General features: G+C 53.6%; 1 protein-coding gene across 5 annotated transcripts in view; it reads right to left on the reverse strand.

Annotated features, from left to right (window-relative positions):
* Nucleotides 1–1732: 1732 nt before the first annotated feature.
* Nucleotides 1733–24201, reverse strand: part of TMCC2 (transmembrane and coiled-coil domain family 2) — a 40409-nt gene continuing 17940 nt past the window's right edge. For 2 of the 5 annotated variants that reach the window (XM_079107528.1, XM_079107529.1), the window contains 3 exons: nt 5504–6444; nt 4193–4328; nt 1733–3293 (listed from right to left, as the gene is read on the reverse strand). In XM_079107528.1, coding sequence (XP_078963654.1) covers nt 2982–3293; nt 4193–4328; nt 5504–6444 — 1389 coding nt within the window. In that variant the 3' untranslated portion in view covers nt 1733–2981. Of the gene's footprint in view, nt 3294–4192; nt 4329–5503; nt 6445–6782; nt 7501–15213; nt 15461–16133; nt 16997–24201 lie in introns of those variants that run through there. The other 3 variants (XM_079107531.1, XM_079107532.1, XM_079107530.1) reach the window with 3 other exon arrangements.

Raw genomic sequence — 24201 nt, forward strand, 5'->3', positions numbered from 1 at the left:
TAGCCTCAGCTGTCTGCTGGCTTCGGTGTTTGCCAGGGTGGCACCTGCTGCAGTGCCCTGTTCCACAAGGCTGCAGGGGAGGTCAGCTCTGCACAGGTGCAGTAGACATGACCACACCATGCCAGCCTCCTGCCTGCTCAGTGCTGTTGGAGCCAAGAGACCCCAGATGGAGATGCAGTCTCAGCTGCTCCCATCCCAGGGGACCTGGCTGCTTAAAGTATGCCAGTCTGGCTAAGCCCTGCAGGGCAGATGCTCTGGGAAGGGCCTGCCTGTTGGTCCTGCAGAGGTGGCAACTCTGATGCAGGGTCTTAATCTATGAACTCTGAGTGAGAGCAGGTGACAGGGCCTGAGTCTGGGCAAGTCACCCCATTTTCCCATAGGGAGTAGAGACTCAAAAAAGAAAGAATTAGTGGCCATTGGAGGAAACGCCCAGGCTTCTCTAGACACCCCATTGTCACAATGAGGTCAACACAAGATAATGTTGTCTCCTGTCTTATGCAGAAAGTGTAGCTGGCTGACCCACTCCCCCATCCCAGGATCAGCCAAGAATGGCCCTCTCCCGACTCCCTCCTCCCTTTCAGTGTGGATTGTGCCTGGTGGTGACATTTAAGAGCCAGTTGGGGGTGGGGGGGAGGCACCTGACCTTGGGGAAGAATGTGGGAAATGTCTGAAGCCTGAAGCAGCCACCCCCGACCTGGGGCCCAGGAATGTGGGCTCCGGGCCACCTGGGGCCCCCAAGGGAGGTGTGTGCATTCATGGTTGAAAGAGACATAGGGGAGCAGGTTCGGGAATGACACTATTGGAGGCCACCTGGTGCAATTCCCACATGGCACAGAGTAAAGTCCAGCGGCCATCATGGCCCTCCCTGCAGTGGTGCCAGCACATCTCCAATCTGCTTAGGGCACTGTCTTTGGCTCCTGGCATCTCCTGGAGGCCACAGATAGAATTTCAGCTTTTGACTTGTCAGATCCCCAGAAGCACAATGTCAGGGATCTTGAAAGTAGCAGGGACTGCATCCACACTGCTTGACACGTGGAAACTGAGGACCAGAGGTGCGGGGCTCTGGGCCGGGCACTTTCCCCATACACCCCTGCCTCCTATGATGTTAGAGGTGAGCATCTCCCCCTTTCAGGAAGGAGACTCTGGTGGCCTCTTTCAAATTCCCATGGGGTTTCTGCTGAGAATCTAGGGCCTTCTGGGCTGTCCTTCTGTGGGAACTGCCAGGAGTGGATGCTGCAGCCACAGAGCAGAAACTGAGGGCCTGGCCTCTACACTCCACCTGGACAGCAGGCGCTCTATGCCCTGGCTAAATGGCATTAGCAAGGCCAAGCTGACCCCAGCAGGTGCCCAGTTGGGGCTGAACCTTGAGAAAGGGTTTAGAGTAAGGACTCTGCCGCCCTCTCCTGGCCACACTTGGGCATGACTGCTGCCATTCAGGCCTTCAGCAGTTCATCTGCCCCAAGCTACAGGAATCTCCCAACTTCCCTCCTCCTGGAAAGCGCTCCAAGAGGACTGGACTGGGTGGGTGTCATGTCACTTAGGACAGAGTGTTGGCTGCACAAAGGAAGGTGGGAAAGGCAGACAATACCTTGTCACCAATGTTGGACCCTGAAGGAAAAAGGCCCTGGGCCAGCAAGGGAGGCCTGGCCTGTGCAACCCAGAGTGCTTGGGGGTGGAGAGAGACTCGGCAGTTTCCATGGAGACAACGTAAATCAATCAACACCAGACAGGATGGTTTGAAAATTTAGAGGAAATTTATTCTTGGGAAGGTCCACAACAGCTGGCAGGCACTGCTTTCCCTGCTCCAGGGGATTCCTCTGTCTTGTTCCGAGAAATCCCCTCTGTGCTTGGAAGTGCCTGTGGGGAGGCTGGGATGGGAACAGAAACCATACACAACACTCCAGAGCCTTAAAAAAATAAAGCAACACACAACCTCCTCCCCACAAATACACATGTACAAAATAAATAGACATATAAAAGAGAGGCCACACGCCTCCCACCCAGTCAGGGCTGCTGGGGAGAGCGGGGCTGGGGGCTGCCCCCCTCCCAGGATTATGTAGAGGCTACATGGCACGGAGGTGCCCATGGCTTCAGGGGGAGGGCAGGGAGGGTCCTCTCCCTGGATGGAGCTCAGCGGGGTAGATGTGGGGGTAAGGTTCTGAAAGAACAAATAAATAAATAAATAGAACCCAACGTGTTCCTAGAGGCCAAAGGGCTTGGGCTGAGACTCAGGGCCCCTGGGACCTAGTTTCCCTGAAAATAGCAGATTCACAGGCAGAAAGATCAGCAGGGAAAACATATCCAAAGCCGCACCCCGCCCAGCCTCCCAAGCCAGCCTCCTGCAGATCCTGAAGGGCCCAGTTCAGAAGCCAGCCTCAAACCAGCTCTGGCAGGAAGGGGTGGACTAAACTCCTGAGTAGCGACTCTGAGCCTGCTCTCTGGTCCTGGGGGCACCCAAAGTCTAGGGACCCTCCCCTCGCTGTACCCTTCTGGACCAGCAGAGCCTCCTCCCTCACTTGCTTGCCTTTGTCTCCGACCACCTCCACGGGAGGGGGAACCATGGTGGCTGTCTCCAGGGTGGGCTCTTCCCCAGGAAAGTTGAGGCAGAGCCTTTGCCTTCTCCTGTTCTTTGTGGCCTTCCTGACTTGGGGCATCCTGAGGTCGGCTGGGAGAAGTCCTGTGTGACTGCAGATAAGCAAAACAACCCAGTCCCAGCGTCCACCTCGGCTCCACTTGGCCACAGGTGTCCCCACTGTCTCCAGCCAGGGCCACATTCTCAGCTCCCTTCAGGACAGGAGGGAAAAGGGGTCAGACAGAAGGAGGGACGGAGAAGGGGCAGGAGCCGTTGGAATAGACAGTTTGGGCAGGAGGCCAAACCAGACACACAAAGAAGTCCGAGGGACTCAGGAGTCCCAGAGAGGCTCCTGGAGACGTGTGGCCCCTGGGGGCCAGAAAGCGTGGAGCAGGGGCAGGCCGGCCACTCAGCTGGGCAGCAACACGTGTTCCAGGAGGTAGGTGAGGGAGTCCCAGTGCTTCCAGAGGAGGAAGAGGATGAGGACCAGTAGGGCGGTGCTGGTGATGCGCAGGCGTGTCTTCATGAGGGGCGTGATGAAGTTGGCAATGGTGGACACGAAAACCAGCAGCACAGCCATGAGTGCCAGGATCACGTTGATGAACTTGCCCAGCAGCGCACGCGCATTGGCGTTCTCCACGCCCTCCAGCTGCACCACCTGCTGCTGTTGCTGCTGCAGCTCCAGCTTGGTGACTCGAGTCAGGCAGGACTCCACGGCCTCCTGCAGGGGCGCAGGGGAGCTCAGGACGGGTGGGACCCCTGGGGGAGCCCCACCTACCTGCTGGCATCTGGATAGGGCTTGAATGTGACTTCCCCAGCCCCAGGGGTTGGAAGCTTGGTGGCCAGTGTGGCCATGTTGGGAAGCGGTGGATCCTTCAAGAGGTGGGGCCTAGTGCAAGGCATGTGGGAGCCTGGGGGTGCTGCCCTCAGAGACTAAATGGTTTCTTAGCAGGGGTGAGTTCCTGAGAGTGTGGATTGTTATAGAACAAATGCAAGCCCTGAATCTCTCTGCCTTCCTGCCTCACCGTGTGATCTGCCGTTGAGATGCCATCTACCACCAGGCCCTCATCAGAGCCGAGCAGAAGCTGGTACTGTACTCTTGGACCTCAAGACCATGAGCTAAATAAACCTCTTCTCTTTACAAATTATCCAGCCTCAGGCATCTTGTGACAGCAACAGAAAATGGACCAATACAAACCACCCAGGGTCTAGGAGGGGTGCAGAGTAATCAGTGGTGGCTGCGGGAAGAGCTCTTTATGGATGTCTTTTTGGGGAGGATGCTAGGAAATGGAAGTTGTGATTAATATGGGACGGTGAGAAGCTGGCCCAATCCCAGCGCCCTCTTGAGGCAGGCTAGTACCTGGAAATGCCAATCACTCATTTGTAAGGCTGCCATCAAAGAGGCCGGGGCACAGGTGGCCCTTACCTTGGCACAGTGCACCCTCTCGGCTGGAGGCCTGCCTTGCCCTTATCTCCCCCCTACCCATGTCACCCTCTCCATCCCTGGGCCTATCTGTCCTGGCTGATGTAACAGTCTGTCCCCATCATCCCCCACATGAGAAAAGCCCCAGCTGCCCTACCGGCACATGTGGGACCTCACCAGGGTATCTCTGGCCATACCTGGATGTCCCGAGCCCTCTCGTAGGACTGGTAGGCCACCTTCTCCTCCATGCTGGCCAGCTCCTGCTTCAGGTTGGTCATCTCGTTCTGGTGAAGCTCAGTCAGGTCATTGAGCTGCTCCTCTAGCCGCTCGTACCTGGCAGCAGAAAAAGGAGTGACATGGGTACCGGCTCCCAAGCCTTCCTGCTGTCCCCAGAATCAACTCATCCAATCTCTCAGCAAACAATGACTGAACTCACCCAATGTGTCCGGTCCTGTTCTAATTTTAACCCCACGACAGAAGCAATGATTTCTACACTTCCATGTGCGGCCACTGTGCTAAGCAATTTGCCCACATTACCTCATAGGATCCTCACCACAACCCCACAAGACAGTACCGGTGTCATCTCCATTTGAGAGATGGGAAGACTAAAACAGAGAGGTTAAGCAACCTGCATAGGATCACACAGCTCACATATGGAGGAGTTAAGGATTGATAGACTTTAAACTGGGCTCTTTAAACCCTGGGCTAAGATGGTCTCTGGGTAACAGGGACACCTGGATGTAAAGGACATGATCCCTGCTCTGAAAGGTACAAAGTATCGAAGGATGACTGTTAGTCATCTTTTAGGCAGTGGTTGGTTTTTAGATGGGGTTCCTTCTCAATTTCCTTCTTCAATATAGAGAGAAGAAAAAGTGCTAACTAAAGAAAAGATCCCCTCATATCCCAGGGAGCAAGTGACAAGTGCCACACTACAGGCACAGAGCAAAGAGCAGAGCAGGCCAAAAGGAGGGAAGGCCTAGACTCCAGCTCAGCTGCAGGCTGACCTCAGGAGCTTCCACTGGATGTTTAAACTTTCTGTGCCACATCTTTGCACACTTCGAATTTCTGATTTGGACATTCAGCATTCACAATGTTCCTGTGAGGTCAGGATCAATGCTACCCTCACTTGAGGACAAGGAACCCCCAGGCAGAGTGCTAACTGCCTTGCTCAAGGTGCCCAGCAAATAACAGAGCTGGGATTTGAACTTTGGCCACTGGCTTCAGAGTCCCTCCAGTGGACAGGCCATGGACCTGGTCCCTGCCTCAGTTTCCCTTTCTGTGCACTAACCACACAACAATCCAGGCAGGGATACCTAAAACACCTTGAGGTAGGTAGAATCCCCACAATTCTGTCTCCCAACTGCCTTGATCAGTCTGGGGGAAGCTCCTTGGGGCCTTTTTGTGCCCCTCCCAGTAGCCCAGGATCCTTCTAGATGCTTCTCCTTCAGCCTCCACACGCTGGCTCATGGGGCCCGGCGGGGCAGAAGCAGGGCCCTGCAGACACCTACCTATAGCGCTCCTCCTGTAGGCACTGGGTCATGTAGGTATAGTCCCTCTGCAGCTGAGTCTTCAGGTCCTCCATGGAGTCCTCCAGGTGCGACTGTCCCTCCTTGATCTCCCGCAGCTCCTCTAGCAGAGTGTCCAGGTTTCCTGGGGCTCCGTACAGCGTATTGGACTTGGGGCTCCCCAGCGCCCCCGCCGGCCCCGCCCCGGAGTTGCTGCCCGCCCCGGCGGAGCTGGCGCTGGCGCTGGAGCACTCGTCGTCGCTGCCGTACTTGGGGCTGGACACCAGCGTGGCGCTGCCACTCAGCGCCCGGGCTGCCTCCTCTGGAGGCCCGTCCTCCAGGGGGTCCTTCAGGTGGGCAATGTTGTCAGCGCTGCCAAACTTGTTTCGGATGAGGCTGGCAAACTCCCGGGGCTTGGACACCACGGCGCTGTGGGTGGCCTGCGAGAGGCCAGAGAGGCTGCCCTTGACGCCCTCCACCACGCCGCCCCCGAAGCCACTGATGCCCGCGCGCACGTTGGCACCCACGTCCTTCAGCCCCTGCTGCATGTCCCGCAGCACGTCCTTGGGCTGCCGCGAGGGCCCGTTCTGCTCGATCTCCTTGAGGCGCCGGCGGTAGTGCTCCAGCTTCTTGTGCAGCTGCGCGATGGTCTGGGCCGACTTCTGGTTCTTCTTCTCGAAGACCTGCTTGATGCGGGACACCTGCTGCTTGTCCGCGTTGTTGGCCAGCTTCAAGTACTCCGCCACGTTGTCGTCCCGCGCTTCCTGCTCGATCTTGATTTGCTCGGTGATCTTCAGGATCTTCTGGTGCAGGTGGTCGATGGCGGCCTTGGTCCGCTGGGGGTCTGGCGCCCCATCTGGCACGTCCAGGCTGATGGGGCCATCAGTATCACCATGGCCGGGGCCAGAGGGAAGGCTCAGGGCCACCAGATCTCCCTTGTCGCCCTAGGGAAGGAGGTAAGCAGAGGAAGCTCATGGATAAATCGTGAGACCACAGGAGGGGCTGGCAGGATTCTCTCCTGTGGCCACAGAGACCTCTGGAACCTGGTTTCTCTATCTGTCCCAGCACAGTGATCAAGTAGGTGTGACTGGGAAGTTCTGGGGTTGATTTCTTGGGGGATGAGCTGAATCTTCTTTCTGGACTTATCCTCCCCATAAAGCTCCTGCCTTGAGCAGGCCTCTCCCTCTGGCTCCAAGCCTTCCTGCACCCCCACCTGTCCTCACGAACCCAGCTGAGCAGGTCACCTGCCCCTGCTGACACTTCTCCCAGACCCCTCTGTTACCTTCCAGCTCTCTGGAGTCACCAGCAACCTTTTCCGCTTCATGAGGCAGTGAGCGCCCTGCCCTGCCCCGTCTCCCAGAACTGGGAGAGAAGCGTGTACCCGCCTGCCCTGCCAGTCGGGTCCCTGAGGACTGAAGTCCCAGAGGCAACTCACAGGCCAAGGGAAGCTGGGGGCAGTCCGGGGGCCTGAGGGTACCTGCCACTCAGCTGGTAAGGGGGAGAACGTGCAGGAAGGAAGTGAGTGTCCCCCTCCTCCCCACCAGCCAGGCGAGCTTCCCAAGCACATCAGGGTGGCACAGAACTTGGAGAGACAAAGAAGAGGGGCTGAGAAAGGACAAGGGGGAGGGATAGAAAGGAAGGAAAGGTCACAGGAGATAGGAAAGATGGGAACGCCAGGCTGGGTGTGCAGGCAGGCCTGGAGCGGCTTCTCAGGGACAGCTGCCCCCAGGCCTATTGGAGGATCTCTGTCCACAGCAGAGTCCTAGCATCTTATCACCATGCAGCACCGGAAGCAGCAGGACATGGCTCAACCCCGTATATTTTTACACAGAGCACACCCCAAGTAAGGCCGGGTCAGATCACTCGGGGGACAGGGGTGGGGTAACTCTATGCAGAGGAAGGAGTTAAACACAAAGAAAGTGGCCCAGTCACATGCACTGGGACCGGAAACAGTCCTTGCCAACTGCAGGCATAAGTCACTTGCTCGATATCTGCCAAGGTGCAAAGTTATTGGAAAACACTATCGAAAACAATAGCCCTGCAAAACCCAGAAGCCAGGGGAGGGTGGCTCCTCTCTGGGCTTCCTCTGGGGCTTTTGTAGGTCACAGGTCTCCTGAGGATGCTGGTGATGAGGACTGTCCCTTCCCCAAGCTCTCCTGAAGTCAGGACTTTCCTCTTGGGTTGCTTTGAGTCTCTGCTCATGTCCTCTGGTCCTCCCACCAGATGTCTGTGCCTTCAGGACTTTGTTCCTCACAATGTGTGACCTATCATGCCTAAGAAGCCAACTCCAGGGCTGGGGATATAGCTCAGTTGGCAGAGTGCTTGTTTCATAAGTACAAGGCCCTGGGTTCAATCTCCAGCACCGCAAAAAAAAAAAAAAAAAAAAAAAAAGCTGACTCCACAGCCTCCCTTAACCCCATATGCAGATTTTATGCCAAAAAAAGTGAAGTACGACCATCATATTTTGGGGGGAGGGGTACCAGAGATTGAACTCAGGGACATTCAATCACTGAACCACATCCCCAGCCCTATTTTGTATTTTACTTAGAGATGGGGTCTCACTGAGTTTCTTAGGGCCTCATTTTTGCTGAGGCTGGCTTTGAACTCATGATCCTCCTGCCTCAGTCTCCAGAGCCACTGGGATTACAGATGTGTGCCACTGCACCGAGCCTGTGAAACTTTTAAAGAAAAATATTTTTAGTTGTACATGGACATACTATGTTTATTTTATTTATTTACTTTGTGTGGTGCTGAGGATCAAACCTAGTGCCTCACATGTGCTAGGCAAGTGCTCTGCCACTGAGCTACAAGCCCAGCCCTATGTGAAGCTTTAAAAAAAAAAAAAAAAAAAAAAAAACTGTGCTAGTATTACTTAAAAATTGTTTATTAGTAAACTGTCTTTGGTGCAAGATCAGGATGCATGGAATACTCGAGAATATATGTTAATGCACCGGTGACGCTGTTGTGGTGAAATTCAGTACAGACCGTGTACTACAGCACTTACTGAAGTACGGGACACACAGAAGGCACTCATTAAAGGCTGAGTCTGGATCTGGGCAGCATAATCCTTTATTATCCCAGAGTATGTGTGTGTGGGGTGCCTGCTGGCCTAAATTTATTTAAAAGATTATGCCAATTAACTTATTCAAGTATTGACAGAATTCTACAAAATTAAGTTCTTTTTTATTACTTCACTGCTGAGGATTGAATCCAGGGCCTCCTGCACACTAGACAAGAGTTCTACCACTGAACTATAGCCCTGGCCCTAAAATACAGTTCTTTATTAAACATGTAACCTTTATTAGTAAAGAACTTGGCCCTGTCTTAACCGCAGATGCCCAAACCCTTTCCCCACTTCTTGGGGGAAAGAATATTCAGCAAACAGGGTTTTTTTTTGTTTCTTTCTTTGTTTTGTACCAGGGATTGAACCCAAGGGCACTTAACCATCAGCCACATCCCCAGCCCTTTTAAATGTTTTATTTAGAGAGGGTCTCACTGAGTTTTCCAGGGCATTGCTAAGTTGCTGAGGCTGGCTTTGAACTTGTGATCCTTCTGCCTCAGCCTCCCAAATCCCAAGCTGCTGGGATGATAGGGGTATACCACTACACCTAGCTCATTTAATTTTTTTTTTTTTTTCCAGTGCTGGGATTGAACCCAGGGCCTTGTGCTTGTGAGGCAAGCACTCTACCAACTGAGCTGTATCCCCAACCCCTCATTTAATTCTTTGGCAACTTTTTTTTTTGTACCCGGGATTGGACTCAGGAGTGCTTAACCTCTGAGCCACATCCCCAGCCTTTTTAAAAATATTTTATTTAGAGACAGGGCCTTACTAAGTTGCTGAGGCTGGCTTTGAACTCGAGATCCTCCTGCCTCAGCCTCCCCAACCACTGGGATTACAGGCAGGCGCCACCGCACCTGACCTCCAGGAAATAAGTTTTTAATCTCGCTGCATCACTGCCATTTGCTCCTCTGTAACTGGGAAGGGAATAGCCCTGTTCCACCTCCTAATGAGAAATGAATGCAAAAATGCTATGGAAAATGAAGGTGCCTCAGGACTCCATCCAAGTGGAAAAGAGCAAATCCTCCCTGGCAGCTTGGCTGTTTCCTCCTTCCATTTGGCATCTGTCTGGCTTAGAAATGAAAAGCAGAGTTGAAGCTGGCTGTGGAATCCCCATGGATGAGAAGAGCCACTCCCAGGGTCTGGTGGTGGGTGGCTTAGCCACTCCCCTCACCCATACCTCCTCTCTACCCCTTGGCCCAGACTGGAGCCTGGGTCCTGCTCTGCCACAGACATCAGCTGTTTCCTGTCCCTTCTGCCTGGAGATGCCCTTGGTGACACAAGAGTCTACTATGCTGCTTCGGGCCCATCTCCAGTCACAGAATATCTTCGCTGTGTTCTCCTCTGGGGGAAGATTCCCAGCATCTTTTCCCTTTGTCCCCTCAATCCCTGAGCTCTTCTCTTCCCTTCAAGTTACAGTTCTCCGTGCCCTGACCAAAGGGTAAAGACAACAATAACTCCCACCACTACCATCCATGGGCTTATGGGCCCTAAGTACTTTTTACACAGGTGAATCATGTGTAAACTCAGGAGGCAGCAGCATAATTAGTCCCCTTCCACAGAAGGGGGACTAGGCCCTCAGACATTGAGGACGCCTTGCCCAGGATTTCACGAATGAATGAAAGGCCTGGGATTAAAATCCTGTCTCGCTCAAAGCTCCAGAGCCTGACCGCACCTTGGAGGGCTGGGCAGCTCTGCAGCTCTGGGCATCTTTGCCTCAGGTGTCCCACACAGGGAGCCTGGTCCTCTACCAGTGATCCTCAACCAAGACCTGGCTCACCCCAGGGCATTTAAACTGTGGGCTTTTACTCCCCAAGTGAGCAAAGAAAAGAAAGGCAGTTCCCCCCATCCCATCCTGCCTGACCAGGTGCAAATGCTTGGAAATGTCCAGCATGGCTGCAGCACGTGGGATCACCAGTGTGACCCCTCCAGCTTCCCTCACTGGGGCTAACCCCTCATCCTGCTGGTCTCCAAGAGAACTTCACTCACCCACCCCAGCACCCAGCACCCTCTGGAGCTTAGGTGTGTGCGCACCTGGGTGAAACAAGAGTGAGAGATGAGGGATGTGTGTGTGTGTGTGTGTGTGTGTGTGTGTGTGTGTGTTGGGGACCCAGGGGACACTTTGTGGGAAATACTGAGATCCTCCTGCGGTTTTTGCTCTCAAGGCTGAAACACCCAGCAACCATTTAGATCTGAGTGGACTTCCTGGAGAACTGCTCGGCCAGTTGGCGATGAAGAGACAGGCAGACTGACTGACCCCAGAGATCCTGACTCACAGACAGCTCATCCCTGCTTCCGGTCTTAAGAGTCCAACCTCAGGAAAGCACCTCAGGGCTCCTCTCCACACCGGCCTCCTCCTTAGACCCCCACAGTCCTCGCACTTCCATCAAGAGGGCAGCAAGGGATTCATGGATGAAAGCAGAGCTCACCGGGAGCCTCAATCTGGACTGAGCGGCTGTTCAGATGGAGACCTGTGGTTGGCACCAGCGGAGGCACGAGACCTCAACTCTGCTCTCATCACACACAAGGTTCTTCCAGGGTTTGCGGGACAAGGAACATCCTACCGGCTAACAGGAAACACCAGACATTCCCCTACCTCTCCCCTCCAAGTTGCCAGTGCATCCCATCTCTGAGGAGAAAGAAGCCCAGGACACCCAAGGCCCTGACAGGCTGCGCTGTCCGGTAATAAATGGAGAAGCAGAACTGAAGCTGAAGAAGAGGACAACACACACTCCCAGGGTGGCTGAGGCGGAGTGGCACTGGTCCTGTTCCCCTTGCTGGTTCTTTTTTTATACTCTCAGGTCCATCTGGGAGTCCTGCAGCAAGACACCCACTCCTTTCCACCTTCCCACGGAGGTTTCCAGTGCCTTCGACATGCTGGGCTGTCTCCAGACACAGAGCATCGCGCTTGGCTCTGCTGCCCAAGGAGGAAGGTGGCACGTGTGAGGAACCTGGGAGTTTTCCATGCCCTGCCTTCCCAGGCACACCCCGCCATGCAACAGGGAGACAGGGCGACCATGGTAAAGAGAATGGTGGAACTGGCAGACAGACAGGTAGAGGTTCAAAGAAAGATTCTGCTTTAACCAAGGGAAGAAAATTAGACAAGAAGAGAGAGATGAGAAAGCTGTGCAGAGTGATGGAACAGGGGAGTCTGAAGAGGAGAGAGACTGCCAGAAAAGAACAGCAATGGGACAGGGTATGGGCAGTGCAGGGCTGTGGGAAAGCCCTAGATTTGCATTTGACACTCACTGACTTAGAATCCTGCCTCTGTCCGTTAGCAGCAGTGTGCCCTTGTGTATGTCATTATCCTGTTCCCTTCCACATCTGAGAGGGGGGACAGGTAATTCTGCTTGTCTTCCTGAAAGGGGTATCAGGAGGATGAAAGGAGATGTGGAATAAAGGGCAGACGCAGGTGCTCAAAAGCAAACACAAATTCAGGCATTGCATACCCTTTAAAATGGCTACTATGAATTTTTTGAAGTCTGTGTGTGGATAAGCATGTGCAGAAATTGGAATCCTCCTGCACTGCTGGTGGGGATGTAACATGGTGAAGCCACTGTGGCCGACAGTGAAACGGCAATCATGTGACCCAGCGATTCCACTCGCAGGTACATATCCAAAAGAACGGAGAATGGATATTCAAGCAAGAATTTGTATACAAAGTTCAGAGCATCATCTTCCCAAGAGCCAAAGGGTGGATGCAACTCGGATGGTCATTTTAACCAAAGAATGGGTCCATACAATGTGGTGTCCCACATAATGGGATATTATTTGGCCATAAAAGGGAATAAAGTTCTGGTAATGCTGTAACATGGGCGGATCTCGAAAAGTTTGCTAAGTGACAGAAGTCAGACACAAAAGGCTGCATATTGAATGATCCCAGTATAGAAATCTCCAGAGCAGTTTAAATCCACAGAGACAGCAGGTGAGTGGTTGCTAGGGGTAGGGGAGGGGGAGGAATGGAATGAGTGCCTGATGGGTACGGGGTTTCCCTGGGGATGTCTGAGCTGAGCCCCAACCAGTGCCCCATTACAGAGCGGGTCTGCAGGAGGGTGTCTGGATCTTCCTTTCACTATTTCATGTTCAAGAGAGCAGAAGCTCTTCCCAAAGCACCCACTGTCCTGGGCTGGGTGACTAAAAAGAGGAGCAACACAGATTCCTTGACCCCAGTCATTAGCAGGTGGCGCTCCCAGGGCCCCCAGCTTGGAGCAAGGGGCTACCAGGGGCATGGCTCCTCTCTCCAAGTGGGTGCGGAGCCTCACTTAGCTCCTGCCAGCCCGTTCTCTGTCCATGTCCAGCTGCCAGCACCACACCTGGAGTCCTGGTCTCCTCACCCCACTTCCTGCTTTAGATTGTCACTCTGCAGGTACTGACCCCTGCTTAATCCCTGCAAACAGGCTAGGGAGGATTTAAGAAGAGAACTGGCCAGAGGATCACGCTTTTTCTAAGATTCCTGCCCATGCCAGGCACTGCCTCTGCTCAGGGGAGTCACCGGCAGGGCTGGAGCCATAGACCTTGTTCTATACAAAGACAGAGATCCAAGTGCTGATGAGGGGCCTGGCTAAGGCAGAGCTGGGATGTTCACTAAGAACCAACTTCCCTATCCCCTTTCTGGCTCTGGTGAGACCTACCCACTGCCCACAAATCCTGGGCCACCCCCTCTATGTGGTCTTGGCAGCACCACAGACACCTCCCTGCCCCCTTCCAGCAACACTAAATGAAGCTGGATTAGGTGCACTGCCAGATTATAGGAGCTGCTGGATCAGGGCTGCCCAGTCCTGGCCCCCGTGACCCTCTGGAGACCTGAGCTCAGTGTCTTTGTGTTAACCCTAACCCAGAACATCTGCTCTCCCCCTTGTACACTGGCCCAGCAGCCTGGATCCCCCAAAATCCAGGAGGCACAGACACTGCCAGGACAGAAAATGTCCAGGCTTAGTGAAGTTTTAGAAGGACAGAGGAGGGTCCTAGCTGTGTAAATCCTGAGCTGGAAATGGTGGTTTTACTTCCTTAGCAACAAAAAAGCATGAGACGCTCTCCAGGATGTGAGGTGTAACCGTGACCTGAGACAGGCAGCCCCTTCCTTGATTCACAAAGAGCTCCTGTGAGGGTCCCCACAGCTGGCTGACCCAGAAGAAGGTGCTGTCAACTCCTAGGTGGAAAGACAACACTAGGGTCACGCTTAGAAGGAGGAGGAGAGAAAGAAACAGATCTTTGGGGGCCCCTGTGCTTTCCTTTAGGAAGGAAGGGCAACCTTGTCATCTGGGGAACAATGGAGTCAGGTGAGGTGTCAGCCCTGACCTGTCCCTGTGTCTGGCCAAGCAGGTGGGCCCACGCAGGATGCTGCTCCTGAGGGTCAGAGCCCAGCAGACTCCTGTGGCCTGGGGACTGTCAGACCTGGTGACTCAGCAGAGTTGCTCAGACCTGTGGACTCTGATTTCAGCAGCCCTTCAGGATGAAAACCCTCAGATTCCCTTTTTCCTATTAGACCCCAGAGAGAGGGGGACACAACCCAGACTGGGATGGAGAGGAAAGCCCAAGCCTGCAAAAATCCTCCAGCCCATAGAGGTAGCGTGGCCGAAAGGGTGGGTGGGAGAGAGCTGGCATTCTGCTGGAGCAGGTGCAGTCGAGTCCAGTTCCCATCCTCCCACTTCAGCTGGCATCACCCTGTTTGCCTGGTGGCTCTGTTCCTGGTGGGGACATGTGGGCCACACGAAGCTGCTCAGCCTTCTCTGGAGGCTTTACTACTGCAGACCCAGGTGCACCAGGGTGGGCAAGGGGGTAGGGAAGCAGCCCCTGAGCGCTTTGGGACCTGGAGGTCTAAGCAGATTCTCTCCAAGCCTGGAAGACACTTAATGGGGTACACACATGGTGGCATGTCCCCTTCTGGGGGCAGAGCAAAAATACTCCAGCACCCAGGCACCATGCAGGGAAGGCGAGGGGCAAGGTGTGGCCTCAGTGGCTTCACAGGCATGTCACATTTCTGCAACAGGATTCCAGGGCGCAGACTACAGGTAGACAAGGGAACTCGCTTGTGCTTTCCAGCAGCGCCTGCCATCTCCAGGCAGCTGTTATCAACCCACGTTCTCCTGCAGTAAGTTGTTCCTAACCCTAAGGGCCACTGTCTTCCTGGTAGGGAGATACTCCTCTCATCTAATCCTTGGTCTCCAGCCCACTGGGGACACCCCTCGGTTGTGGTCAGAACTACATCCTCCCCCCAAGCCCCTGCCCTGAGAACAAAGCCATATTGTCCACATAAATGTCCCACATTCTCCTCCTGTCTCCTCATACCTGCAGGCCCCTGGTGAAGCCCCCAGAGCCACCCTCTCACTTTGGGGTGTCCTCCATTCTCCATCCTCCAAATTTTCCAAAAGCTACACACTTTGCTCCTGGACTCTCCCATGGTTCACCAGGAGCCCGTGCTCCCGGGACCTCCCCAGCCCCTCTCCTGTCGCTGTTTCTCCATAGACACAACCAGAAAGACCCCTTCCACTTAATTTTATGCCAACTTCTCTGCATCCAGAGTTCTCTGTAGTCGGAGAGGAGGGGGCTGTGCCCGGAGAGTGAGCACAGCCCTCTAGCAAACTCCAGAAATGCCTCTCCCCCTCCCTCTCCCCCCCAGAGGAACTTCTCTCCTTCCACCCACACAGGGCCTCACCTGTGTGGGCACCGTTTCCCAAAGCCGTGCTGGCGATGAGGTGCCAGGGGCTCGAAGGCCCCAGCTCTCTGAGGACTGTGCCAGGCCCCCGGGGTCACAGTCCCTAGGCTGCACTGGGCTGGCTGTCGGAAGCCGAGGTCTGCGAGCAGGTGTGCCGGAGCTCCCAGGCTCTGCAGCCGCCATCTCCAGTCTGAGGCCCAGCCGGGGATTAGGGGTGGATTGCTCTGGATTCCCCCTCCCCCGGGGCTCACAGCTGCTCCTTCCCATCTGGCAGGAGACACTGAGGATCACAGAGCTGAGCCAGGCGGACCAAGCTCTGATGAGCCTCTCCCTGGCCCAGCTGTTGCCACTGTGAGTTCAGTGTATATGAAGATGCCCAGGTGTGACAGCCTTGGTCAGGGCAGGGGGTGGGGAAGCCTTGGGAACATAGGACTTGTGCACTCACCCAGACAGGCACCCTGCCCCGCCCATCTCGCATGTCCAGAAATGCCTCTCAGGATCAGAAGCCCCTCTCAGACCACAGCCTCCGGCACTCCCTGCTTCAGCTAAGAACGGAAGTGGGTCTCCTGACCAGGCTTCCAGAATGGAGAGAGCTCTCCAAAGTCAGAAAGACCAGCCTGTCAGATCCAAACAGAGCCAGCCCCACCCAGAATCCTCTCCCTTTCTCCCTGCTGCCCTATCCCTGGGCTTAAGGAACTGGACTCCCAGGACAACCTCCCTACCCCAATAATCACTCGCAGGAGACAGCAGCCAGCCTCACCAGGGAATTCCTCTGCCCTGAGGTCCTGTCCCAGAAACCCACTGCTCTGAACACCACTGTGGCCACTTCTCCACAAGCTTCTGCCTCCTGCTCCCTGCTCTCTGACCTCCAGCAACACCCAGGCAAAAACACCCAAGATAAAACACAGTCACAAACTCACAGCAGTCTCTTTCTCCTTGGACTTCATCAGTACAGTCCCAGTAGGAAATCCTGTTGGCCAGCAGAGGGGGCCAGAGGTCCACGCTTGAGGAGAGCAGGCAGTGAGGGAAGAGAGGAGTGGCTAGTCCTGGGGAGTCTCTAGTAGCAGCTTCCTGAGGCAGAATCACCATTCAAAGACATGGATTCTGCACCCACTTGAGCTGGGAGAGGCACTCAGGCCTTAAATACGGATGACCCACATGAATCATGCTGATGGGGCAGGCCCAAGTTCAAGAAGGTGTGAAGAGATAAGAAGGGCCCAGTGTTATCACTGGGGTCCAGTGTCAACGCCTGCAGTCAAAATCACTGAGACCAGGAGTCCCCACGCCCCAGGCTCATGGAAACTGCACAAACATGTGTAGTGGCCCATGACTTGAGGTTTGTGAGGGCAGAAGCCTGGCAAAGCACATGACCCAAGTCCCAGTGTCTAGGGCCACTCTGATCTATAAGGTCAGGGGACGCTTCTAGCCAGAGTGCTTGAGGGTAGAAGAGCGTCTGAAACAAATCTTTATCCTGTCACCTGCTAGCTAGGAAGCCCAGCAGGAACTGTCTGTGCTTCTTTACAACCACAGTAAAGGCAGGTGTACCCCCAGGGTAGCCTGGATGAGGCCCAGGGGGATGAGGCCAGGGCGTCAAGAGATGGAGACCCTCTCTGCAGCCTAGCTTTAGTACCACGGGGACATACAATCATCGCCACCCTGGGCCATAGTGAGAAGCCTGACATGTTGTAGGTTTCACTGAAATAGATGACTAATCCTGAGGCCCCTCACCACAGGTGAATGTACACACACACACATACACACACAGCACTGTATTCCACACAGTACCTGAAGATTTGGACTGGGACAGAAAAAGCCAGAAAAGTAGCTGCTACATGGAACAAAGGTAAGAGAGACAGACAGACATGGGGAGAGCTGCTACACGCATTAAAGCAACCAGCTTTTAAAAGACACCAGCTGCTGCCAGGTGTGGCGGCACACACTTGTAATCCCAGAGGCTCGGGAGGCTGAGGCAGGAGGATTGTGAGTTCAAAGCCAGCCTTAGCAATTTATTGAGGCCCTAAGCAACTCAGCAAGATCCTGTCTCTAAATAAAATATAAGAAGGGCTGGCAATGTGGCTCAGTGCTTAAGCACTCCTGGGTTTGATCCACAGTACCAAAATAATAATAATTAAAAAAAAAAAAAGACACCAGTTGCAAAGCAACATTTCTTTTGCAAAAAAAAAAGTGCTGCTGGGTAAATGCACTCTGTACACTTCCTAGTAAGTCTTGGTGGTCCCCCCTTGGCCACCTCCTCTCTGGCCTGGTGCAGATGAAGGCCACATCACAGCAGGGCAGGACCGTCACCTCAGTTCACAGGACCAGGCAGCCTGGGCTGCGGCTGGGGGCTTCTGGCCTCACTTTCTCTAACTTTCCAAGGGGAGACTGAGTCTGGGGGTGACAGATGGACTCCTGTCATCCTGGAAGAGGAGGCTGGAGGGAAGCCTATGTTCTGAGCACAGACTGCAGGGCCCTTTCTTTTACTGGGTTCCCCTTAGTTTATTTTCCTCCCATATCCTTTTTCTTCTTCCCTTAACTTTAATGCCACCCCCCTTCTTTCTTTAATACTTTATTTATTTGTTTTTGTGGTACTGGGGATTGAACTCAGGAGCATTTTACCACTAAGCTACACCCCCAGCCTTTATTATTGTTTTATTTTGAGATATTCACTAAGTTGCCCAGGCTAGCCTTGAACTTGGCAATCCTGCTGCCTTAGCCTTCACAGTAGCTGGGATTATAGGTTTGCACCATGTGCCCAGCCTTTTAATACTTTGAAAACATTTTCTTTCTTTTTTACTCTACCTTGTTATTCTTTTCCAGTCCCTTCCCCGACACTTGCCTTTTAAAAAAAAATCTTTCTAACTACTACTTTCTCTTTAAAGCAAATAAAAGAAAAACAGGGCTAGCGGTTTAGCTCGCAATAGAACACTTGCCTAGCATGTGTGAAACCCTGGGTTCAGTCCCCAGCACCACAGGAAAGAAACAAACAAAAATTTAAAAAGCAAAATCCGCACATTCTGAAGAGTGGGAAACCTGAGAAGTCATAGGTTTTAGGAGTAAAGATTAATGCTAAAAAGCAGCTAAATTTAGTACCTTAAAATACAAAGCGAGGCCTTATAAAATCTCAGGCCCCACCTGTGCTGTGAAAGTCTCCAGGGAGGATTTCTCCTTGGAGGGTTGGCAGCTTCCTGGCTGCTCACCAGTCCCTCTGGGAAATGGGGCTTGGCATCCGACACCCTCTCCAACTCACTTTCAAGGCTGGCCAGAAGGTGCATCTTCTTAGGAACTCAGGCTACCAAAGGGCCCTGCTTTCTCCCTGGGGAGATGAGAAAGGAAGGTAAATATTCTTCAGCAAGAACTAGGCAAGGTGGGCGTATTTCCTAGGCGCACATGGAGAGGCCCAGCGACATGAGTTGGAAAAGAAGTGTCAGCAAGCAGGAAGCTGCTGGGTAGCACAGCACCATACCACGAGACCTTCCAGCTACTCCAAGGAGGGAGGCTACTACCTGTCACCTGCGGGTCCTTTGTGGGTCCAATGCTGTGGAGATTCCTGCTTAGGGAGTCCACCCTGGGCATGGACATGAGTCCAGATGTTGGCAGGGGAGAGAACCACTGACCTGGGTCACTTTTAGGCAAAGAAAAATGTGTGCCAGGCAGGTAGAAAAGAGGATGATTTCATGCCTTTTTCGCCACTGCTCCACAGAGGAGGGTATACTGGGAACAGGCTCAGGATAAAGTGACTCAGAAAGAAAGGCGCATCTCCTTTCCAGGCAATTTTTAGGATGCACAGTGCCCTCTACCCCACCCTATTTGCCAAGAGCGATTGAGAATGATTCCTTTCTAAAGCCGAGGATTTGAAACACAGACTCCTGTGGGCTCCTGCTGACTCCAGTGCTCTGAGCTTACCACAGGCTGATGTGATTAAATGAGAAATGTGCATGAAAGCACTTTGCTGTGACATGCTGTTCAACGGACTGTGGACGCCAGAAAGCCTTTCAAAGGGACATAACCGGCACATCCTAGGGGGCATGCCCTCAAGGTCACTGGGCCCCCTGCAAAGTCAGTAGACAGGCCCAGGCCCAGATAATATTTGGGTCTGAAGCTGCCTTCTCAGGCAGTGACGGAACCTTATATCATGAAGTTAACGTTACGGACACGTGTCTTTCCAGGGCAGGGTTCACCTTCCCAGCTGCCCCAAGGAGGTCCCCTGGGCACAGTATCACCATGGATCTGGCTCAGCTTTGCTGAGCCAGTTGAATTATTCACCAGCTATGGATACTGCCCAGCTCCAGGGTCTCAGGGGTGGGGTATTTGGAAAGGAAAGGAAGGAGGATGGAAAGATGTTCTAGAAGCAGACGTGGGGGAAGGTCAAAATGGACAAAAGAGCAGGAGGACCACCAGGTTGGCCTCTAGAGGATTTGGGAAACAGGGTCTAGGAGAGCCAGGAGCAGTCTGTCAAGCTGCCTGTAGCACCCCAGCACTCCTGTCCCTGGAGTGAAAGGCAGGTGGGAGGGGCATTAGCACTGCGGCTCAGGGGAGCCCCTGATGCCCTAGGAGCCTCGAAGGAATGCAATGCCAGGTGCGCTTCATCTCTGCTTCTATTCCGGAGCCCTTTGCCCCATGGGTGTAAATACAGAAAGTCCAAACTGCTTACGAAAAGAAAGAAGAGGTAGAAGCAGGGATCAGGTTAATGGTACTGTATTTCCATTGCCTCATCTGGCCCTGAGGGACCAGAGTCACGTTTCTCATCTCGGGGATGTGGCAGATCCAGGGAAGAACTGCTCGCCAACTCCCAGTACCTATGCCCACGTCCCCAGTGCCGGCTCCACACCGTCTGGAGCCCGATGACAGAGCTCCTCTTGCTGCTGGTTGTCACTGGCTCTGGTGTGGGGGCTGACACCTGAACCTTGAGCATACCTTCCCGTAGGCAGCAGGCAGCGCAAAGCATGTCTGACACAGCTGAGGCTGAGGGAGGAGGATGGAGGCCTGGCTGGTGCCTCCCACCTGTGTCGGGGCCAACATCCCTTCACCCCCCAGGGACTAAGACAGAGTTCCTCTCCTGGAGGTTTTAGCCTGGATTTAGTGACAAAGGGATTAAGGAGGCATGACCTGGGGCCAGATGTGGTGGCACACGTGGCTCAGGAGACTGAGGCAGGGGAATCTCAAGTTCAAAGCCATCTTCAGCAACTTAAGGAGCCCTAAGCAACTCAGTGAGACCCTGTCTCAAAATAAAATATAAAAAAGGGCTGGGGATGTGGCTCAGTGATTAGGCACCCCTGGGTTCAATTCCTAGTACCAAAAAGGAAGGCATGACCTTGGATCTTGGCTAGCAACTTGGCTTATTTTTTTGGCAGTACTAGGGATTGAACCCAGGGTCTCCCACATGCTAGGCAAGCACTGTACCTCTGAGCTACATCCCCAGTCCCCTGATAGTAACTTGGAGGAAGTTTCAAACACACCCCCAGGGTCCTGGGGAATTCTGTACTCCAGGTTAGCCAGAGCTAATCTGAAGAGCATGAGAAACTTCCACTGAGAAAGAACATCAGTAGGATGTCAGTGGGAAAGAGATGGATACAGGTTGATTCTGAAGACCAGTGGGCTGCTGAGGCAACTGAGCCCAGATTCTGTTCTTAAAAGTTAAGCGGATGCTGCTATCTAGGATCTCCAGAGTCAGAGAGTCACATAAGGGACAGAGGCTTCATTTGGGGGCTCCTCTTTGATTGGATAGGACCCCAACAAAGCAAGGGGCTTCACCTAAACATGAGGAATTAAAATTGGATACAGGAAAACATTAGCTCTTCTGGCACAACAGCATACACTGCTGCCGTGGGGACCAAGGCCCCCAGGAAACCACTGCTGAGACACGGAGCAATGGTACATGGCAAGTCACAGAGCCATGTGCCTGGTCTGGCAGGGGCCTGGCTGCGTGGCATAGCCTCAGAAGGCTCCTCTGGGGAGTTGGGCAGCTGCCTCTGGTTCTTCTTCACCCAAGAGACCTCTCCATGCAGAGAGGGAGAGAAGAGGGAAAAGAAGACAAAATGGGGTGGAGGAGAGGGACAGAGACAGCAGCTGCGCTTCCCAGATGTCCACAGGTATATGTGAGTGGCGGGTGAGTCAGGAGGTGGCTGCGGCCCTGGAACAGGGCCCCTGTGGCCTCCCAGGTAACCAAGTCTATGAGCTTGGTCTATGAGCTCAGACACAGCAGGGGCTTGGAGGCCCAGTGGTCTGCTGTCCCCAACTGCCAAGGGAACATGTTTGGAAACCTCCATCAGCAGGGCCAGCCCCACCCACCTCTGAACCAGCAGACTCTCAGACATAAATAAACCAGGGCCTCTGGGTGCATGCCAATATCTCAGGCTTCTTGGCCAGAGCCGGGGCTAAGGGCGGCCCCTCACTCTCCATCCTGTAAACAGGGGTGCTTATTTATGCTGTGGCAGAGAAGAAATCCAGTTGTTGGATAAATCTGGTGGGGAGTGTACGGAGTGCACAGGATGTCCAATCTGCTCTGGGTTAGGTGATGAGCTGTACTCTACCATTTCCCCATCTGGGACCTGAAGATAACCCTCCGCCAGCCACAGGGAAGTGTCCAGTCAGGACAGCAGCTCTCCACTCTCTCCATGTCACTGCTCAGCAGCAGACACCCCGGTCTCCGTCCCACACCTAGTCTGCCCACAGAGCCAGGGCAGCAAGTTGGCCTGTCAGGAAAAGTCCTCTGACCACTGAGCTAAGGCTGCTGAGACCCCTACCAGGCCCTGCCCATGCTGCTCTCCAGCCACAGTGGACAGAAGTCCTGGCCATGAACCCGGCACCCTGTGCCCTTCCCCTCTTGACACCCTCCCCTGGGTATGTCCTGCACAAGCCCAGGGTGGGTGAGGCTAAGCAGGGAGTGTGGGGACAGCTGGGGAGAGGTTCTAGACCTCAAAGAGAAGAGGGAAGGGGACTATAAGCCTCCGACCCCTCATTTTGCAGAAGCTGCTATTCAGAACAAAAACAAGAAAAGAAAAAAGTGTGGGGTGTCACGTCAGGGATTCCTCTGCTTTCTGAGGAGCTGAGTGGTCCAGCTCCAGTCAGTATTTTCTTTTCCAGCCCCCGGGGCCTGTTACACAGGGGAACAGGATGTTACCTGCACTCTCTACTCACTTGGGATGTCCCAGTACACCAACGAATAACAAGCCCCACCCCCTTTTACATATTTAAGACGGAATGTGGTTACCTTTCTCAATGTCATACACCTAGTGGAAAGCAGAAGGGTAGGGCTGAAAGGACAATTTTTGTTTGTTTTTACAGGAAAATAATCGACAGCACAACCTCAGAGGCAGCTAACTGGGTTTGGAGGGAAAAAATGATGGCCAACTATCAGGACCAAGGCTGAGCTGCTTTTCTGGACATGAGCCCCGATCTGCCCTGTCACACCCTGCACCCCTTGAGGTTCAAGGTCCCCTGCTTTCTCAGGGTGGGGGCTGGGGCCAGCCTCTCAGGCCAGCAGAGGCATTCTGCTCTGGCTGCCTCCAGGCTGGTTGGGTAACTCGACCCCGACAGGGCTGCCTCTGGTCCCAAAGCCAGCTGGTGAGCGCTGAACAATGGCAAGGGGTGTGGGGAGTGGGGGAGGCTTATGAATTAAAAATAGATGCTAGTAATCACCAGGGAGTCTGCAGAGAGCATGTGGGCTGTGTTTACTAGAAAGAAGAATGCTTCCTATTCATGCCGAGAGACCACGGCTTCTCACACCAACCAATGGCCCCTGGGTCTGGGGGAGTCAGCAGACAGAGCTTCAGGGTTCACCCAATAATTGGAAGATCCCTTTCCCATGGGATATAAAAGCACCTCTCTCTCCTCAGGACCCCCAGGGCCATGCCTATCATGTAAAAATAGCTACCCAGAGACAAAAAGTCATCTTCTTGCTCCCTGGGGGTGTTGCATGTAATGGTCCCTGTCTGTTTTAGTGACTTCAGATCTCAGATGGGTCTTGTGAACAGACTAGAAACATGGGGATCTAGTCTCCTCTCTGCCAAAACCTAACTGGTTTCCCTGAACATGCAGTCTCTTCATTCCTCTAGGCCTCAGTCTATTCATTTGTAAAATGGGAGATAATACCACCAGCTCACCAACTTCACAGTATGTTATTAAGATTAACCAGGCAAGATAGGTAACAAAGCTGACATTTCCAAATAAGAATATAGAATAGTCACAGGAAAAAACATCCAACCCCCAGCCAGGTCACCCAAGAGCCTCTGGGTCTGGTCATCCACAGACAGCAAGAACAGAAGTCTCCCTCCCCTCCAGGCATCTCAGAGACAGTGTGAAAGACCCAACAGGAGCCCCATGAAAAAGCCCTTCAGCTGATGTGCCTGCTTCAGTTCAGACCCCCTTATTCCCTGTCAGCAAACATCAAAGTCACCTGCTAGCTTCCCAAGGTGCCCGCTGCCTCCCACCCCGACACTCTTCTCAAGCAGCTAGGGATCATCCTGGGAGCCCTAGATGACCGGAAGCTACAAAGCTCATGTTTTCCCTCCTCTTAAACAGCGACAGTACTAGAGACCCTTGCTCTCTTGCTTGACAGGATTTTTCTAATTTGATTTTTAAAGGTGTATTCATCACTGACTCACCCTGGAGAGATGGGCCGGGCTGCGGTGCACACTGCGCTTGCTCATTAAGGGCTGAGCAGCCTGGTTCATTGGGCCGGCACCTCCAGTTCTTGAATTCACCAGGCCACGCTCCCACCCGGCGGTGGCATCCAGAGCTCAGTTTTGGATGGCACCTCTTCCCCCTGGAAGCCAGGCTTGCCAATGGTGCAGTCCCGTCGTTTTAAATACTATCTATATGCTGACAACTACCAAATGTACGCCTCAGCTTGGATCTCTCCCCGGGACTCCAGACTCGTTCATCTGGCTGCTTATTTGGCATTTCCAAATGCACGTTTCCGAGCCATCTCGAACTTAACATATCCAAAACCTAACTCTCATTCTGCCCCCCGACCCCCGCCAGAGCATC

Source organism: Sciurus vulgaris, assembly GCF_902686455.1.
Source record: "Sciurus vulgaris genome assembly, chromosome: 12".
NCBI lineage: Eukaryota > Metazoa > Chordata > Mammalia > Rodentia > Sciuridae > Sciurus > Sciurus vulgaris.